At 40.4% G+C, this 25,727-nt stretch overlaps 3 protein-coding genes and 3 non-coding genes across 7 annotated transcripts in view; 5 read left to right on the forward strand and 1 right to left on the reverse strand.

The window, feature by feature from the left end:
- Positions 1–241: 241 nt before the first annotated feature.
- On the forward strand, positions 242–18,405 carry arid4a (AT-rich interactive domain 4A). The gene is made up of 25 exons (XM_072689367.1): positions 242–291; positions 1,480–1,529; positions 2,305–2,415; positions 3,256–3,321; positions 3,664–3,754; positions 3,889–3,968; positions 4,056–4,150; positions 6,145–6,277; positions 6,770–6,849; positions 6,960–7,033; positions 7,116–7,264; positions 8,861–8,933; positions 9,200–9,294; positions 9,635–9,732; positions 10,928–11,180; positions 12,101–12,369; positions 12,791–12,970; positions 13,473–13,557; positions 13,650–13,842; positions 13,948–14,010; positions 14,124–15,383; positions 15,491–15,595; positions 15,967–16,173; positions 16,322–16,468; positions 16,559–18,405. The coding sequence occupies exons 1-25, from the start codon at positions 246–248 to the stop codon at positions 16,660–16,662; spliced, it is 4,107 nt and encodes a 1,368-aa protein (XP_072545468.1). The 5' UTR covers positions 242–245; the 3' UTR covers positions 16,663–18,405.
- Positions 8,449–8,529, forward strand: LOC140564935 (small nucleolar RNA SNORD53/SNORD92). Its single transcript, XR_011980561.1, has one exon. It is a non-coding gene; the product is annotated as a small nucleolar RNA SNORD53/SNORD92 (small nucleolar RNA).
- Positions 11,350–11,432, forward strand: LOC140564936 (small nucleolar RNA SNORD53/SNORD92). The gene has a single exon (XR_011980562.1). It is a non-coding gene; the product is annotated as a small nucleolar RNA SNORD53/SNORD92 (small nucleolar RNA).
- On the forward strand, positions 12,533–12,614 carry LOC140564934 (small nucleolar RNA SNORD53/SNORD92). Its single transcript, XR_011980560.1, has one exon. It is a non-coding gene; the product is annotated as a small nucleolar RNA SNORD53/SNORD92 (small nucleolar RNA).
- Positions 18,406–18,895: 490 nt separating the features above from the next.
- timm9 (translocase of inner mitochondrial membrane 9 homolog) lies at positions 18,896–20,595 on the reverse strand. Its single transcript, XM_072690377.1, has 4 exons — positions 20,525–20,595; positions 20,068–20,123; positions 19,869–19,964; positions 18,896–19,282 (listed from the first exon to the last, which is right to left on the reverse strand). Exons 2-4 carry the CDS (start codon positions 20,104–20,106, stop codon positions 19,148–19,150), a joined length of 270 nt encoding a protein of 89 aa, XP_072546478.1. The 5' UTR covers positions 20,107–20,123; positions 20,525–20,595; the 3' UTR covers positions 18,896–19,147.
- Positions 20,596–21,765: 1,170 nt separating this feature from the next.
- The window catches only part of kiaa0586 (KIAA0586 ortholog), a 121,694-nt gene continuing 117,732 nt past the window's right edge, over positions 21,766–25,727 (forward strand). For both annotated transcript variants that reach the window (XM_072689365.1, XM_072689366.1), the window contains exons 1-7: positions 21,766–22,634; positions 22,725–22,777; positions 22,886–22,952; positions 23,041–23,110; positions 24,411–24,600; positions 24,854–25,063; positions 25,241–25,391. In XM_072689365.1, coding sequence (XP_072545466.1) covers positions 22,340–22,634; positions 22,725–22,777; positions 22,886–22,952; positions 23,041–23,110; positions 24,411–24,600; positions 24,854–25,063; positions 25,241–25,391 — 1,036 coding nt within the window. In that variant the 5' untranslated portion in view covers positions 21,766–22,339. The remainder of the gene's footprint in view (positions 22,635–22,724; positions 22,778–22,885; positions 22,953–23,040; positions 23,111–24,410; positions 24,601–24,853; positions 25,064–25,240; positions 25,392–25,727) is intronic.

Consider the following 25,727-nt stretch of genomic DNA (forward strand, 5'->3'; position numbering starts at 1 on the left):
CAATCGTGTGTCTGGAGCGAGTTGTTTTAATTGTAAGGATTCGGCGTCACTGCCAACCAATACAAAACGAGAGTTTGTAGCGCCCCTTTCATATCAGCCAATCACTTCGCGAGTCTTGGTTTGTCCTATAGAATTTAACGCATGGGAGAGCCAATCACAATTCCAAGAATGTGGCCACCGCGGTCACGGCAGCCAATCGGTTTTCGAGAAACACAACCTTGGCTCAACAGCTTGTTATTTCGTTTATGCTTTGCAACCCGAGGCGAGTGGTGAGCAGTCATATAGGAGTATGTAAGTATCTTTACCTGAGACATAACACTCCAACAACTGTTGTCTCATGAAAATCGATAGTTCTGTATTTCACCGGTCACGGAAAAGTGCAGTTTGGTGTGTTTTCTTACTGTTTTTCTAACGGAAGGATTAACACGACGAAAATTTGAATGGCAGTGACTGTGCTAGCCATCCAGCTAACGTTGGTCGACCGACCAGCCGTGCTAGCCGTGCTGCTTAGACGGCTTGTTTTCGCGGTGAGGGCAGCAGAGCTTAGCTAAACTCGGTAACTGGCTTTGGTGGAATTAGGCGAGATCGGTTTAACGGACACGGCGACTCGTTATCGGACACTTTCCCTGTCTGTGCTAAACTTGTAGCTAGAGTGAGGTGAGTGTTTAAAAGAACCTTCGCCACCGACTCGACATTGTTCCGGAACTGGCTTTAGCTTTTTGGTTCGCTGAACAACAAGTAAGTGAGGAAGTGAGACGGCTTAAATCGTCCCGGTGTCGATCAGTAGTTTAAACAAGGTTAAGTTAGTTAGTTAGCCAGCCGACCGACTGACTGTGTTTTAGCTCGGGTTGTGAAGAAGAGCTCTCGGCCGACGTCCGTAGCTGGATAGCTATACCTCGTACGTTCGTCATTGTGTGCTACGATGTTGGTGACAGTTTTCTGAGGAAAACGGGGCAGGAGTTGTTGTTACTTGGCCACACACACCGTTCCTAGCAGGCCGGTAAGGCGAAAGCTCCTGACATGGTGCAGCGCTCTGAGCTATGATGGCGACGTGACACACTCCGACTGCGAGTAAAGCGGGAAGGAGCACGCACTGTTCTGCTTGTTTCTCCGTCTCGCCCTGTCGCTACGCCTCTCCGAAAGACGGGGAAAGTTGAACAAAACGATGCTTGTGGGTTGTTGTTTCCAGAATTGGTTCTGTGAAAACGCACTTAAGAGCTTACCTCACATTTTTTTTTGCCGTGAAGGGAGTGTGTGTGTGTGTGTGTGTGTGTGTGTGCGCGCGCGCGCGCGTGCGTGTGTGTGTGTGGAGGGGGGGAGGCTGCATCGAGCTTGAAAAGAATGCGTGAGTAGTAGCTAGCCCGCTAGCCTGTTAGCGTCCCCCTGCACTGTGTTGTGCTTTTGTATGTCCACCACCTCAGAATTTCACCACATTTTCACTCACTTTCCCTCTTCCACACTTCTGTTCTTGTTTTTCAGCCATCAAAACCAATCGAGCTGGACTCCCTCAAATAGCCATCACAATGAAGGTAAGTCAGTTAAATCCTGAAGCTGAGGACTGTAGGTTAGCAGTGTAGCCGACGCCTCTCCTGCCGGAGCCAAACAAGCATCCAGCTTTGAGTTAGCTAGCAAGTTGTTTAGCTGTCGACAACACGTGTGCTTGGTTGTAAACGTGTGGTGTGCATTTTGTTTACGTGTACACGTTTTACACTCGTACTACATGACGGCATTGCATCTAGCTAGCTAATGTGGTTGAACTGTCAGTCCTATGAAATGCCACCCTTCGTATCTGCACTTTTGTGCAGCAGTAACAAAAGCTTTCTGGTCAAAAGTACAACTGAACAGTGAACTGGTCTCTGTGTTGTTCCCATTGGAGAGAGCCAGTTTTCTAAGAGCATAGTACTGTTCAGGTTATTGTAATTGGAAAAAGAGCTGTCACACCTTACTGTATTTCTTACCCATGTGAAAATAGATGTGTCATGGTAGTAAGTGAACATACAGCAGACGTGCAAGTTTTCTTGCGCTGCTCCATATGCTTGAAGGTAACATTTAATCTGTTGTCAGTTTGGGCTCACCTTTAGATTGCTGAGCTCAGGTTCAGTACGACAAAATGATTGCTTCTTCAAAGCCAAGTACTGTCATGGTTATTGCAACTGGGAAGAGTGTAGTGATAAGTGTTTTTTGGGAGGTCAGTGATTGCGTGAGAGTCTGCAGTGCAAGTCACTAAGTTTTGATATGATCAGAAGTTTAACATTTGACGACTTTTGTGTTTCTTTTTTCATTATTTTATTATTATTTCTTTAGGTAGCAGATGAGCCTGCCTACCTGACTGTGGGAACGGATGTGAGCGCAAAGTACCGAGGTGCCTTCTGTGAGGCAAAAATTAAGACTGTTAAGCGGATGGTGAAGGTTAAAGTAAGTATCTAATATTATAATGCTGCTTTAGAGAACTGAAATTGCTCTTGGAAGTAATATTTTACAGCCAGGTTAATTTTGCTGAATGCTCCATTCATGTCGGAGAAAGTGTAAGTGAGCCATAGGGCAAATGAATAGGGTAATGTTTTAGTTTTAATCTCAGGTGACACTGTAGTTGAACACCATCTGTTTTCAGTAGTGACATTGCTCATGTGGAGACTTGTTCTGATAACCCTTGTTCATTGATGAGCATGATGCACTTTGCCCTAGCGATCCAGGAGTGCATAGTTGTCTTGGAAAGAAAAAAATGAGTTTTTGGTTTCTCAGTGTGTGCTTTCAGATATATTAACAGGTTTAATCTTTATTATTATTCAAATACCTTATTTTCACTAAGCTTTCATCTGATATGAATTCATTACTTTAGGAAGTCTAAGTGTCAAATTTTAGCAGGTCCGTTTCGTTCATCTAGACCTTTTCCTGCGCAGGGTGTCATAATAATGCTGCTCTGTAAGGCTGTTTGCTATTTCAGTGGCTTGAAACATGAAAGACAAGACTTTAGAAGAATTGTAGTAATGCTTGGAACACATGCCTTTATCCAATGCTAAAGTTTCATTTGGACAGAGAATTCAGGGGAGCCAAGTGCTGGGCTTTTATTGGAGCACACTGGGAAGCCCTTTAGTGACAGATCATGAAGTGCAGAGTGTCTGTTACACAACCAGATTATTTCACCTTGACTGAACCTGCAACAACTTTCTCTTCTTATCCCTCTATTCTGTCTGCCCCTTCTTCTGACTCATCCACCCATTTATTTATTCCCCCCACAATTAATATTTTGTCCAGGTGGTGCTCAAAGCAGACAGTTCCTCACAAGTTGTACAAGATGACCAGGTCAAAGGACCTTTGAGGGTAAGATGTATATCAATATAAATGTAAAATTAAGTGTCAGGTGTTCATCAAATAGACTTTTATCTTAAATTGTGCTCCTTCTGTCCAAAGAAGCAATGTAAAATATTTTGGTTTAGGAAGTTTGTCTGTCAATTGTAGTCATTTATAATGTGTTGACTAGTTATAAATAGATGTTTTTTAAATGTACTAAAGCTCATTGGTGGAATTAAAGTTGACATCATACATTTGTAATATTTATGTCCTTTTTAAGTGGTATCTGCTTGTTGGGTGACTTGGATCGAATGAGTGACCCTTTGCAAAGTACTGTACATGAGGCTGTAATCTGTGTCTTCATGCTGTCAGGTTGGATCTACAGTGGAAGTGAAAAGCCCAGAAGGGGTGTTTAGTGAAGCTGTCATCAGTAAACTCACAGATGCTAGCTGGTACACTGTGGGTGAGTACATTCCTGCTTTACTAAATTACTTTTACTTTTCTCACTGGCCACTACTATCATGTGGCTGCCACACTTATAGCTACTTTCGTATGTTACATTATGTACCTGAAGTAACCCATAAATACTTTTTTCAGTATTTGATGATGGAGATGAGAAAACACTGAGAAGAACCTCACTCTGTCTTAAAGGTGAAAGGCATTTTGCAGAGAGTGAGGTATGTCACCCCTAGGATGTAATAAATTAAATGCATTTTTTAACTGTAATATTTTGGACTCATTTTTTTTTCTCCTTTCTTTAACAGACATTGGACCAACTGCCTCTTACAAACCCAGAGCACTTTGGCACTCCTGTCATTGGGAAGAAGACAAATCGAGGGAGAAGGTCTTCTCAGGCAGTGTGAGTTTTACTTGGTGTTTAAGTATTAATCCTTCATTTACTTTACGTACATTTTGAAAAGGACTTTCTCTTTTGGCCTGATGAATTTGATGTTGACAGTAGTGGGGTTTTATAGTAGTGTGTTTGTTAGCATTTGTGCTGATGTTTCTGTTTCTTAGCCTCTTTCCTATCGCAGTGCAAAGCAATTTATGGAACGGTAGCAGAGGTCACTTAATGGCAGGAAAGAAATGGCAGTGTGCGGTCACTGACTAGAATTTGGGGCTGTTTGTTACGCACATTAGGGTGCGCTTTGAAATGTACCTTCTATAGATATTCTAAATGGTGATGTAAAATTTCTGCAATTACGATGACAAAATATGCAAAGCGCACATTTGCTTTCCTTTCTGTTTTTAAGGTCAGACTGTATCTATGTTGCTTTTATTGCGTCTTGTTGTTTTTGGTCGGGCACATTGTTCTTAACAATTATCTGAAAACCTATAGTAACATCTTAAAACCGAACCACGCTCCTTTTGCATCCTTTAATGTATTTGGTGGCATGAAATTGAATGCATGTCACAATTGCAATATTTTGGATAATCGCCTTTTCCACTGCTCTGTTATTAGTTTGAACAGCAGTCCAAACACACTAGGTATTTTTACTGAGGTATTTTGTTGTATTTTGGCTTCATTGGCTCTGTGGCTCACATATTTTAGATTTTTCATGTCACCTTTTTTATCTCTAGCACACTACTTCTTTACTGGTGTGTTTTATTTATTTATTTTTGTGTAAATGGATTTGGAGAACAAAGATTTATGCTTTCAGTCTAGAATTGCTTAAAAACTATTATGTGAGTAGTTTTCTGAATTTTCTTGTCACATCAAATGTGGGCTGGCTCTTATAGAATATGCCTTAATCATTGGGTAACCAGTTTAACACACAAGGGGCAGATGTATGAAGTGTAAAAGCAGGCAGTGTAGTGTCAGACATGTCATTCCATGATGTGAATATGAATAAGCAGATAGTTCTTTGCAGACATGTGATGGTTCAATCTAAAAAAGCAGTTCTTAAGTCAAGATGTACAAAATGAAAACAACTGCACAAAACCTATAGCTGCTTTTATACTGAACACTTAAATTTGCGCGCAGGTAAATATTTTTACTGCATTGAGCTTCATGCCTGGCGCACTGCAAAGTGGAGTCTGTTGTGGTCCACACGCTTTCAAATTTTACCTATTGCAGGCAGATCTCAGTGAGGATAGGAGAAGAGCAGTGGATGTACCTTCTTCTGACATGGATTAACTACTTTTTGGTGTTTTGGCATGAGGATTTAGAATATTATAAAAAAAACAAAACAAAGCCTTTTCTAGTTTGTAGCTGATGCTATTTCATCTAGCGAGGAAGCCTCTGGAATAAAGTTGCAAGATAATATTAGCTTGTTTTATTGCCTGCTAGCCAGTGTACAGTATGGAAACTGTGTGTTAAAGATCAGACTCCCATCTTTATGATTTGGCAAAGACCAAAGTAAACTGAAGGTCAAATTACCATTTAAATCAATTATAAAATCAGACAAAATAAAGGAACGAGTGGCTTAATTATTTAGTGTTTGGCTTAATTATGCACAGATTTCTTTTTCCTACTAGTGCCACAATATTGACCCTCCTCTGCTTGCGGCATATCCTGCAAGCTGATTGGCTATTTTTATTGAAGGATAGGACTTTATCTGTAAACAGACACCATGTTGAGCGCTGTGAGAACGCCTGTTCGTATTTCAACCAGTAACTCCTCATCAGTGGTACTGCTCACTTTTGAGTACTAGAGATGAGGGGAATGCACATACAGCTTAAGACTTCTTGTCCTATGTTTATACACTGAAAAACTTCCTAAACTGAGACATTGTTCAGGTAACCATATTCTGCTGTTACTGCTGATCTTGCTGTTCTCCCTAGGATGGTTAGTGGGATATTTTAAAATCATATTCTTTTTCAATCTAATGTCATCTTTGTTGAATGATGCAGTGCAGAGGAGGAGAAAGAGTCCTCGTCCAGTGAAGAGGAGGAGGATGACAGACGACGGCTGAATGATGACCTGTTGGGAAAAGTTGCCTTCGTTCAGACTGGGCCAGACAGAGCGTCCTGGTATCATGCCCTGGTGAGCTCAGTTAGCCTTTCATAGTTTCTTTTTAAACTATATGTACAAAAGGGGTCTAAATTTCACTTAATTGGATTCTCTTCCGCACACTTCTAGATCAAGCTGCTATATTAATGAATGACTTTGCATTTGAAGGCTAACTTTAAATTTTACTGTGACCAACAGTAAGTGCATACCACAATCAGACTTTAGGAAGTAAGCAATAGCCTGGTGGCTACATACTAAGCCTTTTTCACACTTTCAAACATGGTGCATGACTCATAGCTTTACCAGTGACGTTCTCAGACTTTCAGCCCTTAAATGGTGTTTTACTGGGACATAAGCATTCATGTTATTCATGCTAAATGCCTTAAATGTTACCATAAACAATTTGTTAAACAGGATGTACATCTTCAGCATGTAGATATACAGCATCTCCATTTGTGTACACACCTTTTGGTTGCTGAAACTTTGTATTAGAAATATCAAACTGACTGTTGTTTCTGTCCTAAGGTGGTGTCACCCAGCTGCAATGATGACATAACTGTCAAAAAGGACCAATGCTTAGTGAGATCGTTTGTTGATTCCAAATTGTAAGTTAAACTCTGAAATGCATAATGTTGTCATCTGTTTTTGTTTGCAAGCCTGCAGTGTATTATTATTATTTTTTTCCCCCCAACTATGACTGTTCTTCCTTCTACAGTTACACTGTGGCTCGAAGTGAAATTTATGAAATGGGTTCGGACATCTCCAAATCCGATCACTCTAATAAGAAAGGTATGCACGTATATTTTTCAGGTATGTCTCTGCATTCTGATGATTCCATTTCAGAATCTCACACTAGTCTATTTCTGTGCAGGATTTGAAGAAGCACTTCTTTTCCTTAAGACAACACAAGTCCCCGATAGCTGGAAGATGGATATGAGTGAAATTTTGGAATCCTCCAGCAGTGATGATGGTGAAGGCAAGGAAAGTGAGGAAGAAGAAAAAGAACCAGAACCAGAAGAGGTAAGATGCGATCCGTCATGGATGTGACATCATCCCATTAAATGAACCACATTTTGTCGATGAAAGTTTCGAAGTGTCCATACACTTATCTTTTGATTAGCAATGTTATTTTGACAGCTAGTGAGCTTGTATTACTTTAATATGGTTACGTAGATGACGTTTGGCTAATTAATATTATGAAGTTGAATGATCTCCTTGAAGTGGACCGTTTGCCCACTTTGGGACTGAGAGTTTTTAGCAATGTGAGTAAATACTGTGGCAGTGCTGAATCGGTATTTATGTTGATTTGTAAAGGCATTCCTTGTCTCTGACATCTTGTGGTCTAAAGCACCTTGAGTAAGGCTAGTGAATGGCCCCAGCATGTGGGAAAACCCCCAATCTCAGGACAACAATGTCTCATTCTTCCTGCTCCCAGCACTCGGACAAATGGCCATTTGCTTGGTTTCCGACACTGCTCCCATGGCAACCTCTACTTCCTATGGTTGAGAAAGAGCTGTGCGGATTGGCTGAGGGCCAGTGGAGGCGTGCCAGCTGGGTTTGTGGGCAGGTCTGAATCTCAGGGCTACAGCTCATCACAAGACCTTCTCTCTCTCCAAATGATTGAGCATAGGAACTACAGCACAATAAGCTTGGCATTGCTTTTAGTGACATATTTTAAGAGAACTGTCTTGACAGCTGGTTTCAGTCTCATTTCCTGTGAATGATTTCTGGTGCTGATGTGCTCCTACTCTGTGTAGTCTTCCTGTGGTTTGGGTCAAGCTGTCTCTGAAACCTGAAAGTCCCATATTTTTATATAAAACATAAATATTTAAATATGTCCTCTGATGAAAACATTTATTTAACCTTTTATAGTATTTGGTATTTGATGTACTGAGGTATTTTCTTTAGGTACATGCCCTGCAGTTGAAATGTGTCAATTTATAGCTACATTTACCCGTTTAAAGTTAAAAACTTTAATGTTAAAAAGTCATCTCAATATTGGTCAGTACTTAAAATCGGTATCTGAAGAATGGTAGAATTTAAATCCCAGCACTTCAGTGTTTAAGCTTAGCTTGTGTTGCCTGATTCAGCATAACAGACAAGACATATGTATACATAAACAAAACACTGGCCTTTTTTTCATTCTCCCCTCTCTTTTCCCTTAAAGATTAATCTGTTTATTTAGATAAACAGAGTTTAGGAGTTAAACATGATGATGGCAGAGAATGGTTTCGCTTACTTGACTGATTCCTGTGAAGTAACATCTCTCTTGGCTGTCTGATTTAACTCAACACTGAATTGACACCATTAGGTGGTATTAATGCAGATATAAAGGACTTACACACACGTAATAAGTGTTATAAACTGTTTGTGTAATGCACAGAAAGTTGCTTCATAACTCAAATAATTCAGTATGTTTTGTCTAGTGGAGCCCATGTTTAATAAGCTGTTCATTTCAACAATTAGCAGTGATGCACATGGACAACATTTGATTCCATGCTTCATTTCATTTTAGGCTATTTGTAAACATTTTCATTTCATTTGGGCATAGTCAGCAGCTTCCATCCTTATTTGTTGATCATTAGCTTGAAACTGCTTCTCTTTCTTTTTGTCCAGCCTGATGATGAACCTGACCCAGAAGAGAGGGACCATTTTCTGCAGCAGCTTTATAAGTTCATGGAAGACAGAGGTATGATGCAGCAGAGGCAGCCAACAACTATTGTTTGTTTTTTATTTTTGGTTTGTATTAAACATTTGTTGTTAAACTAGTTACAGTTTAGCCAGCAATCGTATAAATGCACATCTCTTTGATTAAATTTGATTCAGAATTCTGGTGACTAGTTGGTCAGTAGTATAAGATACCTTTTGTTGCGCTGTATTTGACGCCCTGTGTGGCTAGTTCTGCTGTAGAATTCTTCTCTGCAGTGCTTATGTGAACTTCCTCTCTGTCCCCAGGGACGCCAATTAACAAACCCCCTGTGCTGGGCTACAAGGACCTGAACCTCTTCAAGCTATTCAGGCTGGTTTACCAACATGGGGGCTGTGACAGTGTAAGCATCCTTTGCATCCTTATTGCGTTTATCGATAACATTTTTTGATGTAGATCTAGTTTTTTTTTTTTTTTTTTTATCATCTGCAGAGAGATCTTGAACTGAATGTGAATTTCCCTTACTATATTCCTTCTCTGAATGTGGTGTGCATTGCTAGGATAAAGGTTAAAGTGATGATCCCTGAGAATGGTTTTGCTTAATCGACTGATGTCGAGTGATGTCTCTTTCTCTCTCTCTCTGATACACCCTTGATGCTTTGACCACTGTACCTGGACATATCACAATTTTGAAATGGTGTTTGATGTTCCCCTTAAAATAAGTGGCAATCTTTCTGTTGCAGATTGAGAGTGGTTCTGTATGGAAACAAGTCTACATGGATCTGGGAATACCTGTACTAAACTCAGCTGCCTCTTACAATGTGAAGACAGCTTACAGAAAGTAAGTACAGCTATGCAGTTCACAAACTATGGAGTGTGCTTGCAATGTGCTTACTCAAGAGGCTGCACAGCTGCAGTATCTGAGACCCTCTGCATGTGAACATGCAGAGCATGGGTTTTATGCTAACTTCCTTCTTCAGGGATGTTGCTTGAGTCACATATTCCTTAGCATAGTTGGCAAAGGTTATGGCTTTTTGGTTTTGTTTGGTCACAGTGTGTGATCACAAAAGTTACTTCACCACTGACTTGCATGTACATATACTAGTTGATTTTAAAGTGTAGATGTTTAGCTTTAAGTGTGCAGCGAAAATACTGCATTACCCATTTAGGAATAGCAGCCATTTTTATATAGTCCGTCTATTCAAACAGGCTCAAAAGTAATTTGACAAACACAGAGGCAGTGTTTTTAGTACTTGAATCATTTGCAGGCAGTGGCTGCCTAAAATCTGGAACCCATGGACATCATCAAATGCTGTTTTCTCCTTTGAGACACTTTGCGAGGTCTTTACTGCAGGTGCCTTCAGTTGCTGCTTGTTTGCAGGTCTTTCTGCATTTAGTTTTGTCTTCAGGAAGTGAGAAGCTTGTTGGGTTGAGGTCAGGTGACTGACTATGTTGTAGGTCATTAATCAGCTGTACTGTGAAGTGTCATCCTATCAGTTTTGCAGCATTCGACTGAATGTTAGGAGAAAGTGCAGCTCTGTACACTTCCGAAATTATCCTGTTACTTCTGTCAGCGGTCACATTGTCAGTAAACACCACTGACAATTTTACATTGGCATCAGTATATGCTTGTGCCATAATAGTGCCTCCATCATGTTTGACATGATGTGAGATTGCTTGGGATCGTGAATCTTTCCTTTCCTGCTCCATTATTAAGTTAATCTTGGTTTCATTTTTTTGCAAAGAATCTTGTTTCAGAACTGGGCAGGCTTTTTAAAATGTATTTATTTATTCACAAAGTGAATTGCGAGGAGTTGCCTCGTTGCAAGTTAATTGTCCAAAAACATTTGAGCCTCTCAAAAAGGTGGTAAAAGTATTAAAGCTGAAAGTTGTCACTTCAGTCATGACTGCCTCCTACAGTGTACAGCAATTCAACGCAATATCTAAAAAGGCAGTCCACTCCTTTTAAATGTCATGCACATTAATAAAGCTTTAATAAACAATGTAATTGTATTAACTTCCCTCCCATCTCCCAGGTACCTGTATGGCTTCGAAGAGTATTGCCGGTCTGCTAGGATTATGTTTAGGACTGTGCACCATAATGAACCTCGTCCAGTCCCCGAGCCAGAGATTAAGAGTGTTGTTTTAGAAAAAGAGGAAGAAAGTGAGGAAAAAGATGATCAGACCCTGCAGACAAAAGCTGAGCCTGAACAAGACAAGGACAAAGCTGACGGAGATGAGTCTGACGCAGATGATGAGAAAAGCCGCAAAGACATTTGCTCTCCTAGGGTGAGTGACTGCTGTGGGGTAAAGTGGCAGGTGTGTTTGCCGGTATGATGCTGGTGGTGGGGGGTGGAGGGTAGGAGGGTAGGAGGGGGATGTTCTGAGGATATTTCATTTGTGGGTTTTAGCGCTGCATATTTAACACCACATTCTTGTATGGTTTGTTGGGGGCAACTTCATATGATGATACCAGAGAATGGTTTCGCTTTCATGACCTGATGTCATGTGATGTCACATTTCTCTTGGCTATCTGACCTTCCCCTGTTTTATTAACAAAACATTCAGACTGGGGGTAAACTGATGGCTTTTGAATTATTGAATTATCTTATTTGTTTAACGTCGGAATGCTATAATTTGGTAATTTGGGACAGAGGATATCTGCATGTGTGTTCTGATGAACGGAACTTGTCAGATGATCTGACTTTCTAATATACCTACTGGGCGATATTGCATAAATATTGCACAATTGTCATGATATATTAATGTTTTTTTGGGGTTGTTACTCACATTTTATACATGGTAATCCCTAAATTCAAGAGGGCCAGCTCTGTAATGAAACCTGAGGATGGTCAGTGTGGTGCTCAAAAAGACACTGGTTGCCCAACTGTAGTGGTGGGCAAAATGACAATTATCGATACAGACAAGCGTATAGTGAGTTTTGAGTGCTCAAAGAACACTGCTGCACATTTCATTGCAGAGAGTATAATTAGTGCTGTTTATCACCAATCACTCTGTATGTGAGTATTTGAATAGCAGTTTAAGAATCTGTTGCAGATTCTGAAGTTTCATAACTATGGCATCAATTTTCAGTTTACTGAAATTTATTATATTGTAATTATCACTGATTCTGTGTAGTGGCAAGTTCCTTCTCTCCCTCTCCTAAAAAGGATTTTGTAATCATATAAACTGTGTTTTTCACTTTTCAGGGCCGGCGGCGTTGTGCAGTAATTCCTGGAAAAACTGAAGGGAAGGAGTCTGTAAAACAGGAGAAGGTAAAGGAGGAAAAGAAGAAGGAAGAGATGCGAGGAGGAGGAGAAGGCAGCGGAGAGGAGGAGAAGGAGAGACCAGAGACAGAATATCCAGGAAAAAGGCGCAGCCGCCGCCTTGAAGAGTCTGACAAAGACTCTGAGGAGGAGGATCAGGATGAGGAAGAAGATGAGGAGGATGATGTTGAACGATCTAGGCTAAGAGAAAGGTAGACCATTAGTTGGCTAGAATAAACACTAGGGGTGTTAGGATTAATATACTTTTGAAATTTAGATTTCTAATTCCTAGGGGAAGCATTAGAAAAACTCCATGTAATGAGAAATTACCTAATAATTGGTCCTAACTCATGAATTGTTGGCCATGAGCAGGAGCAAATGTGGTGATGCAAGAGAATGGTTTAGCTTATTTCACTGATGTCAGGTGATGTCACATTTCTCTTGGCTGTCTGATTAGCCTCTGCAATTCTAATACCTGGCAACTAGCCTCGCTAGGTATTCAGCATTCATTTGCTGTTTTCCCTTGATACAACCACTTTCTTCTAGGATGTGAAAATGGTAGACTTGGATGGAGGTTCTAGTCTGAAGTGATATTTGTTTATTAACAACAAAAATTCTGTAACTGCTTCACAGAGAGGAGAGAGAGGATGACGATGGGTGTGAAGACTCTGAGCACTCGGTCACTGGCACAAAAGTCAGGGTGAAATATGGCAAGGGGAAAACACAAAAAATCTATGAAGCCAACATTAAGAACACCGAGACTGATGATGGGGAAGTCCTTTATCTGGTTCACTACTATGGATGGAATGTAAGGTGAGTATAAAAAAAAGCATAAATGAATTATTTTTGCTTAGTTGGCTTTTGGAATACAGCACTTTTCTTGGTTGTTGTATAGCTCAGGGAGCAATTCCTCAAACTTTTATTGGTAAGCATCATCAAATTGTTGAGGCTAGGCAATCTGCATGGCTTGTGCAGTAATTTTGTACGTTGTCTGACTCTTCCTTGGGGTTTCTATACGAAATTGTAAGTTTTTAAGACCTCTGCCTAATGTGCTGATGTCCTCTTCGTGTCCCTAAAACGGCATACTCTACAAGACCTATGAAGGTGCCCCTAGTATTTGGCATGGAGATGTTTGCATCAGATCCTTTAACGAAGATGCATATGCATCCAAGTGATGTGAAAGAAACAGGAATCACCATATGAGGCTCCATTCTTCCATTGCTCCAGGGTCCAATTCAGACACGTGCTGTTTGTAGGCACTTTTGACTGTAAACATGTTTAATTTGATCTTTTTTTATTATTATAATTTATACAGATATGATGAGTGGGTCAAAGCAGATCGAATTATATGGCCTGTTGACAAAGGAGGGACGAAGAAAAAACAGAAAAAGAAAGTAAAGGTATACAATTGAAATTGTTTGTATTTGTTTGTGCTCTGAAAGCATATTGTTCTAGAAGGCATATCTGATAACTGCCCTGCCCTTCTTTAAAGAATAAAGATGATGGAGAGAAGGAAAAGGAGGAGGACAAACAAACCAAAACCGGTGTAAAACGTGGTCGCCCTCCATTGAAGTCGACTCCTCCTAGCACCTCTCGAAGTGTATCCAAAACTCCTAGCAGTGAGGGACGATTGAGCAGCAAAAGCTCTCGTCCCACAGACTTCTCTGCCTTGCCCAATGGAGAGGGTAAGATTTGGTGCTGCATCGTATTCAAATTAACTGACTTTCTCAGGAGCTCAGTCAGTGTTGTACAGCTGTTCTTGTTCAGCTCACTGTTGTTATTTCTGGCAGGGACTCCTCGTCGACGCACAAGGAGAACTTCTGGGATGTACGATTCTGATAGGGCATCCAATGGTATGTCCGTGGAGAACTTACTTTGAGCACATCAAACCCCTCCTAAAATTAACCTATTCACTACAATTTACAATAATCTGTATTTATCAATGTGTATCTGGCTCTCTTTGCAGACTCTGGGAATTCATCAGAGGACAGCGAGTGTGAGGATTCTCCAGAGAAGAAGCCTGAATGGACAGAGACAACTGACCCTGCCACAGCACGTAAGCAAGAGGAGGAAGAGGAGAGGGAAGAGGCAAAAGAAAGGATGGAGGCTGCTGAGGTCATACCAGAGTGTCCCAGCAGTCCTCAGGGGAAACTACCCCAGGAAGGAAGTGAAGTGGAGAAGCCAGAGGAGGAAATGGCCCTGTCACCAGACTCTGACAAATCTCCCAAATCAAGAGGTAAAAGGGCTCGCCAGAGGGAACTAGAGTCTGAGACTCCCACACCGTTGCCTGCTACTCCCAATCACACTGATCCTGAAGCGCCCTGCGCTATTCTGCGCCAATCTAAGAAGCCTCAGGAGCCGGTGTACAGCAACCCTGCAGAGCGAGTACTCGAAAAGGCAGATTCGGACACTGACTCTGCCACTGAAGATGTTAACCCACCAGAGAGAAGCTGCATAGCCAAGCGCAAAGCCACCGAGCAACGGACACCTGACAAGAAAGTTCGTCTTGACCGCAAAGAGGAACCTAAGACTTTGTCCCAGCCAAAGACTCTGTCACCAGAGAAGAGATTAGACACAGATAAATGTACAGAGTCTGTGGAGGAAGTAGAAGAACCACTTGCTACTGTTGCTGCAGTAGCTGCAGCTGTTGCAGCAGCTGCAGTAGTAGTTGAGGCTCCTACTGAAGAACCAGAGGTCAAAACAGAAATGCCTTCTCTTACCAGAGAAGTCCAGGTAAGAGTGGAACCTCTTCCGGGCTTGTGCACAATAGAGGACCCTTCAGAGGTCACAGATGAAGAACTAATGCCCCAGATAGGCCCAGAGGCACTTGTGTGCCATGAGGTGGATCTGGATGACCCTGAAGAGAAGGAGAAACCATCAGGAGAGGAGTTATTGGTGATGAGGGAAGAGAAAACTCCTGCTCCTGCTCCTTCTACAGCTCAGACGCAGGCCGTACAACCTCTACATCCTCTGCAGCCCATGCAGCCCGTTTCCCACCTCCCTCACAGCCTGGCAGGAGCTCCTGTGCTCTGCTCGCCGTCCTCTGCACCAAGCCCTGATGAGTCCCACAGCATTAAGAGTGAGAGTGATGCCACTGTTGAGGTGGACAGCGTAGCAGAGTCACAGGAGGGGCTTGGGGAGAACGGATCCCCACATGGCTTTGATGCCAGTGCCAGCTCTAGCAACTCCAGTATCTCCCTTCAGGAGAGGGACAGCAAAGACAGAGGTTTGTTGGAACACTCTACCCCTTTTATAATAGAGGATCTACAGTATTCTACAGTAATTTCTGCAAAAACATTTTTCCCACATTTTAAAAAATATTGTTTGCTGCAGGTCAGAAAAGGTTGCTGGACTGCAACTTGACCTCACCTGCCAAGAAGCAGAAACGCAACCAGAAACGGCTGAGTGCAGCCTCCACTGCAGAAAAGAATGGTGCAGGTGAACACTTTTGGTTGATACCACTGAACACTACGGAAACTTGTGTCCCGTTTAAAACTTAAAAAAAAAACTTTTAAAATCTTAGCAGATAATTGTTCCACATTGGGGAAAACGAGTAGTCAGGTTTTTATAATTAATAAATGTTCTTTTGTTCATTTGTTAATGTTTGCTATTGGACCAGAAGGATTAGTGCAATTGCATTGTAAACTATGGTTGCTCTGGGGGATATTTTGATGCTGAAGTTTGAGAATTTAAATATTATTGGTTGTTTTTCTATGGTAGTTTAAGGGCAGTTCATAGCAGATTGCTTGTTTTGGATCTCTATCATTATGCACTGATGCTGACCTGCGTCTTCTTGCATCTGCTTTCAGGTCACAGTAGTGACAGTGAAGACTTGCCAGCCATAGACACCCCTAATAAGCTGACTCCAGTAAAACACTCCAGCCTGGCCAAGGCCCAGAAGCTCTCTCGCTCTCCTGGACTTTCATCTCCTAGCAGCAAAGACATGGAGAAAGACAAGCACAAAGACAAGCATGCTTTCCCCTCTGCACGAGCATACAAGTGGACATTCCAGCTAAGTAAGTTACACTGATAAATCTTAGTGTAAAATGGCTGTATGTTCCCTTTACAGATTTGATTTTTCCGTTGCGCTTCTACATGACTGAATTGGCATTGCATTGTCTATTAGATGTCTGTCGTCTTACTAGTCACTATTTGATTTTACAGCTGAGCTGGATAATATGTCAAGTGCTGAGAGAATTGCCTTCCTACAAGACAAACTGCAGGAAATCAGAAAATACTACATGTCGCTGAAATCGGAGGTGGCCTCTATCGACAGGAGACGGAAAAGATTAAAAAAGAAGGAGAGGGAAGGTAGGATTACAGAAAAAAAAAAAATCCTAGAAAATAGATGATTTGATGTATGTATGATTATTTAACTAATGTTTTTCTTCTGCTTGACAGTGTCCCACACCACAGCCTCCACGTCATCTGGCTCATCTGACACAGGCATGAGTCCCTCCTCAGCCTCCCCTACCCAGAACACTGTGGCTGTCGAGTGCAGGTGATAGATACCACGCCTCTTCTCCACCCCCCCCCCCCCTCACCCTGCCCACCTCTGCCTTCTCAGCATTCTGCTGCCTCCATGGAGACGTGCATACTGATGAGCCAGAGCAAGCAGCCAATAGCACTCGACTGCCTCGCCTCCATACTTCAGTCTCCTGATCCCACCTTGTGGCCACCCCCCCTCCTGCACTTTGTACACTTATCCTGCCTCTCACTCCCTCTTGCTGCCACTTTCATCTTCAGAAAACAGACTCAATGTGAGGGTTGAATGTAATTTAAATATAAATATATATACAATCTAACAAACATCCATCCACAGACAATGGCACTTTTCTCTACTTTCTCAAAAAGTCCCAAACAGAAACCTCCTCCTACAGCCTGTATATTATGGGCTTGTCTGGATGCAGTAATCAATCAGTCATATTATTCTATTACATGCTAAAATCCCAGATTAAAGTCCCTGTATAGGTATGGTCACTTAACCAGCTGGACATGGTTAGCAAAAAAAAAAGGTCAATTTTGTGTGCTTGCTCCATCCGAACTGCCAAAGTACATGTGTTACAGCAGAGTGCCCTATTTTGGAAAAGTGGGACAAAGTCAATTGCAAAAGGGAATGTAGTTTACTGAAAACTGCAGCTGGTGTCTTCCACTCTTTGTAGTGTGTGAGCACAGATAATTATGCAAAACTATTTTTGTTGTCTTTTTAAGCTAAAAAAAAAAACATGAAAATGTTTACAGTGGAAAACAGGACAAAAACAATGTTTTCAGTGGACTAATTTCCTTTGCGGTTGTATTTTGTCTTTTTATATGTAATTGCAGAGTTTTTATTTTAGTATGGAAAATTTCAAAAGGTATATATCACAGCCGTGAAATTATTTAATGAAATATTTCTAGGTCTGAAATTTTGTGTAAAATAAAGGTATTATCTTGCAACTTGTTAAGTATATTTATTCAGTCAGTGGACAGCATTTTTGTATTTTTTACAAGATGAAAACAATCTTCCCACATTCATTTGGTCCATGGGAAATGTTAAAGAAAGAATGTGGGTTTATCTAGCAAGTATAGACTGTGAAGTCACAATTGGGTAACTACTGTGCAGTAAATTTGTTACCGCTCCTGTTATTCCCTCCCCTTTTACCATTTGGGCCCAATACTCTCAATGTATCTTGAGACCTTTTATGGAACACCAAATCTTGGTGACCTACCCTGCCTCTGTTCACAGACTTCCTGGTACTTGTATTGTTAATTTAAACATTTTATTCTTATGTTTCCACATTTGAGTTCTCAACAATGAAATAAAAGTTGCTTAATTGACATGTCTGTTTAGCCCAGGGGTTTCTTACTGTTTCTTTTGTATATAGATCTTCCAAAACCATGTATTTGAAAAATACATTTTACATAAACTGTAAATGATTTATATTATTTTTAAACAATACAACTTTGTATAATAATTTTTTCTTTTCTATGTCAGGGTGGTAGAAGCATTACCACATCTTTACTGTATATAATCAACCACTGGTCATCAACGGGAGCCTAAACTAAGCCCTCTAGGAAAATTAAAAACCCACTCGTATGTCAAACATTTAATGCTGTAGGCGTTGATTATTGAAAATAACGAACTTGCTTCCCTGTAAGGTTTATTCAGATTCCTGGATGAAGGAATGAAGGTATTAGGTTCCTGAACAAAGCCATTGTATCTTTTGTGTAAAATAAGAGTTCTTCTTTCTAATAAAGTTTTGAAATATTCTTGTGTTTTTAATTTTTATTTGGAGACCAACTAAACAGCTGTAGTTTCTACTTAAGCGGGAGTAGCATTTCTTCAGCCTAATTTGTTAAATTGTGCACAAATGTACCCATATTACTTTCTGAAGTTGTGTGCTTATAATAGATTTGGTAGAACTGGCAATCTACAGTGTCATAAGTCAAACACAGTTTTTCTTAAAGTAGCAAAAGAGCAAGCCTGCCTATGCATTATTATCCAAGTCAAAACCAAAGATGAAAATGTACTTTTATACAGACCTGACACATTTCTCATGTTCAGACCCAATAACTGAAGCCTTGCATTGTCTGCAGCTGCTGTGTTTAGAACTTAGTTAAACAGTAACACCAAACGGGCTCTAAATTGAACTGCAGCTTGCATCAGTCTCAGGCTTCTCTTCTGCTGTATGAGTGTCAATAGAAGTTTCCTTAAACCTCATTTTAAATCCTGTATTCAGACATAAATAGAAAAAAAGATAAATGTCAACTTATTGGTTTTATTTGTGTACAACATTTAAAAACAAACAACAAAAACACTATCTTCACATTCTCCCAAAGCCATGTCCAAAACCTAGTGAGCCTCTTCCTCCTGGAGAACCTCAGGAAAACAAACATCCCACCAGTGCTCAGAGGCAGAACCAAAAAGAGAACCTTGCCATTGCAATATGGAGATTCACCCTCTTAGGAGGCATGGTAAGAAGATCAGAGTCCGTACAAGACAGCAGTAGACTATCGTGGCTGGCCTAGTAAACCAGCTTTGGCTGCAAGAGCCTCATTCTGTTGGATATGATACTCCTGGAAGCGCATGGAGATCCGCTGGGTCATTTTCAGATACTTCTGTAGACAGCTCTCAGAACATGAGGTCTAAAAAAAAACAAAATGAAGGAGTAAATTCTACTTTTCAGGAAAACATGACAAGAGGAAAGAAATTGATAAGTCTATGGTTTGTTTAGCATAGCTGACAAAGCTTAGTTTAGTAAATATTTGAACTTTAACCTCTTTCATTGACATTTATGTGCACGCACACACACACACCAATCAGCCATAAAATACATAGCTAATATTGTGTAGCATAAATAGTCCTGTTTAACTGGATTTAATGCAGCACAGAATTAAAAATATTAAATAATCCCAACTGTAAAATGTGTCTGACAATAGTGTTTCAATGTGACACTGCTGGCGCTTTTTGTCTGTATCGAAACACACATGTATTGAAAAATGTCTCTCCCATAATCAAGTATTGTGATTGCTTTTGCTGTACTCCTAATGCATACAGTGGTCCCCAACCCAAGCCCAGGAGATCTGCCTTCCTGCAACCCTAATTTATCCAATTATGGCTTCCAGAACTCTTAGATGTGGGTTGAAGGCAAAACCTGGAGGAAAGCAGACCTGCATGGCGGGTTGGAGACAACAGTGTTAATGCAAACACTAATCTTGCCTGGTGTCATACCTCTTCTGCCTTCACCTCCCTGGTAGTGAAATCTTTCACACAGTCCATGAAGCAATTCTCGGTCAGCTTGTTGTAGGTGCCCAGAAATTCTTTGAACTGAAAAACAAAGCCCAGCAGACCATGAAGGATAATTCACAATGAGGTTTTGGGGGGATGGAGTGAAGGTTATGTCTGTAAGGTTCGTGTGTGTGTGCAGTACCTGTTTGATCTGGTCCGATTCTGTAACCTGAGCAGCCATGGTTTAAAGAGTGGGTTCTGGAGATTAGAAGAGATACTGCTTTAAAAGCTATAGTGGCAGAATACTGATGAATACGAAGCTAAACTGAGTCTCTTCAGGCTCACTCTTCATTCAAACTGTACCTGAAAGTATGCCTGTCCTAATGTAAGCAACAGACAAGTCACACAGCCTACAAAACAAACACTGATGAACTAATTCTACTGCGTCCTAATTTCCAGTGCTAGGGTCTTGCTGCTTCTATTAGCGACCCAGGTAGCGTTAGCTTACTGGTCTACAGCTTACTGGTTTAGCTAGCAAGTTAGTAGCAGCAGCGGTGGCTCATAATCAAATATACACACGCACCTAACGTTACTGCTACCACAATTTCAATAATTCAGTATAATAATTGGTACAGACCACATTCCTGATGCTACATTACCTCAATCTCCACTGTAAAGCACTCAGGACTGTGGATCCTCTGAAGGACATGTGACGAGGAAGGAGATCTGATACGACACTTCACTGAAGCACTTTCGCAACAAAATGCCATATTTATTGATTTAAGTAGGATGATTTATTGTAAAATTTTAATACAATATGTAACAAAGATGTTAAATAAGCAAACTATCACACTTCATTTAAAAATGTAAAATACTTTAGGCCATGTTGTGTCTCGAAAATGACATTTGGAATCACATTCAGATCGTCTCTGCACACAGTGACGTATCACATGAGGGCGGTGATAATATTTAATAATAATAATGATAAACCAAATACTGCATATCCAAACATTCATTTTAAAATGTTGCATAAAATATATAATGTGAATTCTGTCGTGGCCTGTGCTCCTTACAGTTCAAACTATGCATTTTATTTTTTCATTGTGAAATAACTAATGGATTTTAGTTATTTGTCCACCCTTTAAATACTTTTTTTATATAAAAAACAACATCATCCCGTAAAATATATTATAAACATTTTATTCTATATACACCTATATATTTTTTTATTAATTTACAATAAACTCCTAATTACCGATTCTCATTTTCATAAATGAGAAATTTAAATCACTTTTAAGATGCTTATGCCTCACAAAAGGTAAAAAGGGATTTTATTATTTTCTTACATTTTCATTTTATCTGATTATGTAAATACTGTAACCTGATGGCATGAGTTGAATGTACTGTGATAGTACATATTAAGAGATATTGTGTTAATATTTTATGAGGTGTTTGTAAATTTGTAAAATAAATAAATGATTAAATCATGTTTAAATATTAAACATAATTAATTATGTATTATTATTTTATAATTTGTTATTTAAACATACTCTTTTATTTTTCCATAGCTACATTACATACTCTATGTTGTTGGTTACACTTTGGAGCACTGCAGTTTCTGTTTCTGTGGCAATAAAACCACAAACATATTTAACAGTATCAAACTTGCAGTGTGGTACATCACCAGTTAATCTACACAGTCACATTATCTAAATACATTTAGAGACGTATATCACTTATACATTCCCTTATCCATTAAATGGACACCTCACACTAGACGCAAAGTGCATTAGCGCAGCTTATACGACGCGTGGGGGCTTTTATTTTGAAATCACACACAGAGCGATACGTTACGGTTTCTGAATTCATATCTGTTGTCAACTTTGTTGTCAGCAACAGTTGTTGTGGATTCAGAACAGTACAGTGTTGGGCCAGTTTCCGCTACCGTGCAGTGTTTACTGGCCACAGTCCGCTAACGTTAGCTGTAATAAGTTAGTCCTGAGCGTTGTTCAGGTAAGCACGCTTCGATGTGCTCGTTTTACTAGCATGGTTTTCACATCCAGACACTGGGCGTTCATTGCACAGCCGGATCGAGCTCTTGCTACACCGGCGGCGCCAAATTCAAACAGACCTTTCCCCAAACACTGCTAGAAATGTCGTCTGGTGTGTGTGTAGTTACCTTTGGATGATACCTGCGCCACGATATCGTCAACCCTGTGTATTTTAGCGTTTACGTTGCGTATGTGCACAGATGACCTCCTCAGAACAAGCTCCTAGCGTTAACGAATGTGAGCTATCTAGCTAACATTAAGTAGATCATCTAGCACTAGCACTTCCTTTATTTTTATAATACTTTCTTTGATTAACGAGTACTGCGTTTTCGTGAATTTTATTCTGATATAGCTAGATTTTCTGTAGCTAGCTACTGAGGTTAGAGAAAGAATATCCCTGTAGCTGTGGCTGCTTCATTAGGAATGGATTTTGGCCCGTCTGTACTGCGTAACATCAACCTGGATGATTCTACATCAAGTTCAGATGCGGCAGATGTTTTAATTCGCTCAACTAAAATAGGTTTGGAGCAAAACAGGAAGAAAGCTGTGGGTGAGGGAGAGGCGTCAACCAGCTGCAACGTGAATATTTATGTTCGAAGACTGTCAGACTCATCTCATGCTTCTTGTTTGGCGGAAACGTCTACCAACGTTAGTGGATTGCTGAAGCAAGCAAGCCCACCAGTCATTCCTCCAAACATGCCATCAGCTTTAATCAGAGGTAGCTTTTGTCATATCTGATTAATCTGCTGTAATTTGAAGACTCGTTTGTGCTATATAAAACCAATAGAACCATGCCCCTCTTTTGTAGAATTTGGAGATCAAGATCATATTGCTCCAGATCCCCCTGCAAGGAAAAGTCATGTAAGTGATATTGCCTACTTAATTAAAACAATACGGGGTTTATTAAGGATTACTTAAGTTCTGTTGCCTGGGATGAATCTAACTAATATTGCACCTATACCTTTTCAGGTTCCTAGAGCGAGTAAAGTCACGGCGAAAACATCAGTCATCCAGAGGAGGAGCCAGGAACAGAGAGGTGGCTTTTATTATCACACTGTCTGAGAAACATACCCATTGCTTTTATAAATGTTATAACTTAATGTAATAAATATACAATTTTACAGAGCAAGATGTATACATATCGAGATACTCTGCTGATGGGAGGGGTGCAGTCGCAGCTGCCCTGAAACAGAGGTAAGCTTTGCACTTTTGTTTACACATTGACTGAACACCTACACCTACTCCCTGATACTCCTTGTTGGTTTACAGTAGGAAACTATAGCTCATCCTTAAACTGAAACTAAAGCTCAACTAAAGCTCAACTATAGCTCAAACCCCAGCAACACTGTTTCACCTGATTGACTTGTACTAGCGCCGCCAGCTCACAGGAGAGTGAGAGAATTTTGGAGGTATGTAAAAACTATGAGAATAATCTGGTACAAAGGATCTGGATAACAAGGTTGTGTTTTGTTTATTATATTTAAGGTGCTTTATGTTTGATATTGTAGACTAGTTTCTATTTTTTTATCTGCACCCATGTACTGAACAGGCAGTCAGAATCAGAATCGGACTTTATTGGCCAAGTGTGCGTACACATACAAGGAATTTGTTTTTGGTTACAGTAGATTACAGAGCACGATGACTCGCATTACAGAAGTAACACACACAGTGACATACACTCACAGACACACCTGCAAACTTAACATGTGCAGAGTTGTATAATTGTATAGTCTCTACCAATAGCTGGCTAGTAGCTATTGTCAATAGTGGTCCTATGATGACCACTTTCCAGTGATGCAGGTTAGTGGGTGACTGAAGAGTAGGGTTGCAGCAGTATGATATTTTAATGGTATGATAACAGTCCTAGAAAATATCATGGTTTTGCAGTATCACTGGACACATTATACAATCTTTAACAAGTCTTCTTTTTTAAGTTATTATTATTATTATTATTATACAATGATAATTGTATTATACAATGATAACTTATAAGAATAAAAAGTTTTTTTTTGTTGAACAACTGCTTTACTATAGATATAATGTTTACTATGACTAGACTTTTTATAGTTTTATATGGGAAGTATGTAAAAAGTCTCCCTTTTGATTATGCAATTTGTTATAATTAAATAAAACATTTTAAGCTATTTTGTATCTAACTAATTTTTCATTATTTATGAACATGTTGATTTTTAATGTAACTCTTAATATTAAGAAATTGCTGTGAATCTCAATTTGTTTGCATTTTTTTTCCAATGCCAGTACAGGCACATCTACATGGTATAATAACCATCAATTTTCATACCATGGTATACCAAAACCTGGTATACTGCTGCAACCCTATTGAGAAGTTGTGCATAGGAGATGGACCACAGTCAGTATAGCTACAAAATGCACCTGTGTTTCTAATAAAACGGCCAGTGAGTTCAGGGAAACTGGCATCTATGTGTGAACGCTGACTGTAAATTTAAAAAGTGTTTTCCACTGTACCCCTCAGATCCCACAGTGCGCCGCTAAGGCGGGAGGTGAAGGTGCAGTTTCTGGACGCAGGGGCTCCCCAGAGCGCTGAACTCCAAGGTCCTAAGGTCCAGCCTAGTCCTTCTTTTCCAACAGAAGATGCCACGGCTGCTACAACCGTGGCAGCCATTACAGCTGCTGCAATTGCAGCCACTGCTCCACTTATTAAGGTAATGTGCAAGTGCCTTACCTTACCTTCTGCAGTTGGAGTTTACCAAGATCTAGCTGTTTTTATTGCATGGAACCGGCAGACTAGTAATCACTGGGTCCCGCCATTGTCATTTTGAGTATTAAAGTCCATGATTGTTCATCATAATCATTGTTCATAGTGGTATGTATTTGTGCAAACTGCTGTTTTTGGTTTTGTTTCAGACACGAACACGTGTCAGACCCTACATTGCATGTGTTGTATTTGATTGACAGGCTCAAAGCGACATGGAGGCTCGAATGGCTCAGGTGGCCACTGAGTTGCGGAGGCTTCAGGAGAGCGAGGGCCGAACGGACAGGGCACCTGAGAGCAGGGCAGCCAGTGACGCAGACAGAGTGACCCAGCTGGAGGAGCAGCTGACCGCACTGACCCAGCAGAGACTTCAGCATCTGGAGAGGATCCAAGGCCAGCAGCTTGAGCTCCAGGTACACTGTTCTGTCTTAGCAGCTGTGGTGTGTCTTCCACTTCTTAAACATTTGCCAAGCTTAGCTGTTCATTTGCTGGAATCAAAATAAATAATTTCCGTAAAAGTGACATTTCTCTGGATCCGAAACCATGTGTGTGGTATAGTTCACTATCAGTAAATCTTTACTCTGTTTTAGAATCGTCTACTGGGCTCTGCTCTGAATGCTGTAACAGCACACACCATCCCACCCTCGCAGTCCACACACCACTCAGGCTCACTCAGGAGGGCAGAGATTAGTGTGTTTGACTCACAATCTTACAGATATGCTGCTGGAGATAGTTCTACAGGTATGGTATAAGACTTTTATTACAAATAGTGTAAACATGAATGGCTTACATTTGCGCTGCTTGTGTTACTTAGGCAGACTCTTCTCTTAAGTCCAAGGAAAACTTTGATAAACATGAAATTGAGAGGTTCTTTCGTGCTCCGCTTTCTTATATCATATTAGTTTATTCTTGTAATTTTACATTTATGGCATTTGGCTGAGGCTCTTCTCCAGAGTGACTTGTGTTTTAATCAAGTTTACAGTCTTGCCCAAAGCCTCTTATTGGTATAGTTTGTTGTGCTGGTCCAGCTGGGCAGCCGAAACCCAGTCTGTCATAGGGAAGCTGTTGCTATTGTTA

The sequence above is a fragment of the Salminus brasiliensis genome, chromosome 10 (genome assembly GCF_030463535.1).
Source record: "Salminus brasiliensis chromosome 10, fSalBra1.hap2, whole genome shotgun sequence".
Classification (NCBI taxonomy): domain Eukaryota; kingdom Metazoa; phylum Chordata; class Actinopteri; order Characiformes; family Bryconidae; genus Salminus; species Salminus brasiliensis.

Coding starts and splice junctions, on each gene's coding strand:
- timm9 (XM_072690377.1), bottom strand. CDS start 20,106: ATGGCTGCTCAGGTTACAGAATCGGACCAGATCAAACAG. Junction 19,965..20,067: donor AATCGGACCAGATCAAACAG/GTACTGCACACA, acceptor TTTGTTTTTCAG/TTCAAAGAATTTCTGGGCAC. Junction 19,283..19,868: donor GGGAGGTGAAGGCAGAAGAG/GTATGACACCAG, acceptor GTTTTTTTTTAG/ACCTCATGTTCTGAGAGCTG.
- arid4a (XM_072689367.1), top strand. CDS start 246: ATGCTTTGCAACCCGAGGCGAGTGGTGAGCAGTCATATAGGAGTAT. Junction 15,596..15,966: donor TGCAGAAAAGAATGGTGCAG/GTGAACACTTTT, acceptor ATCTGCTTTCAG/GTCACAGTAGTGACAGTGAA. Junction 16,469..16,558: donor AAAAAAGAAGGAGAGGGAAG/GTAGGATTACAG, acceptor TCTGCTTGACAG/TGTCCCACACCACAGCCTCC.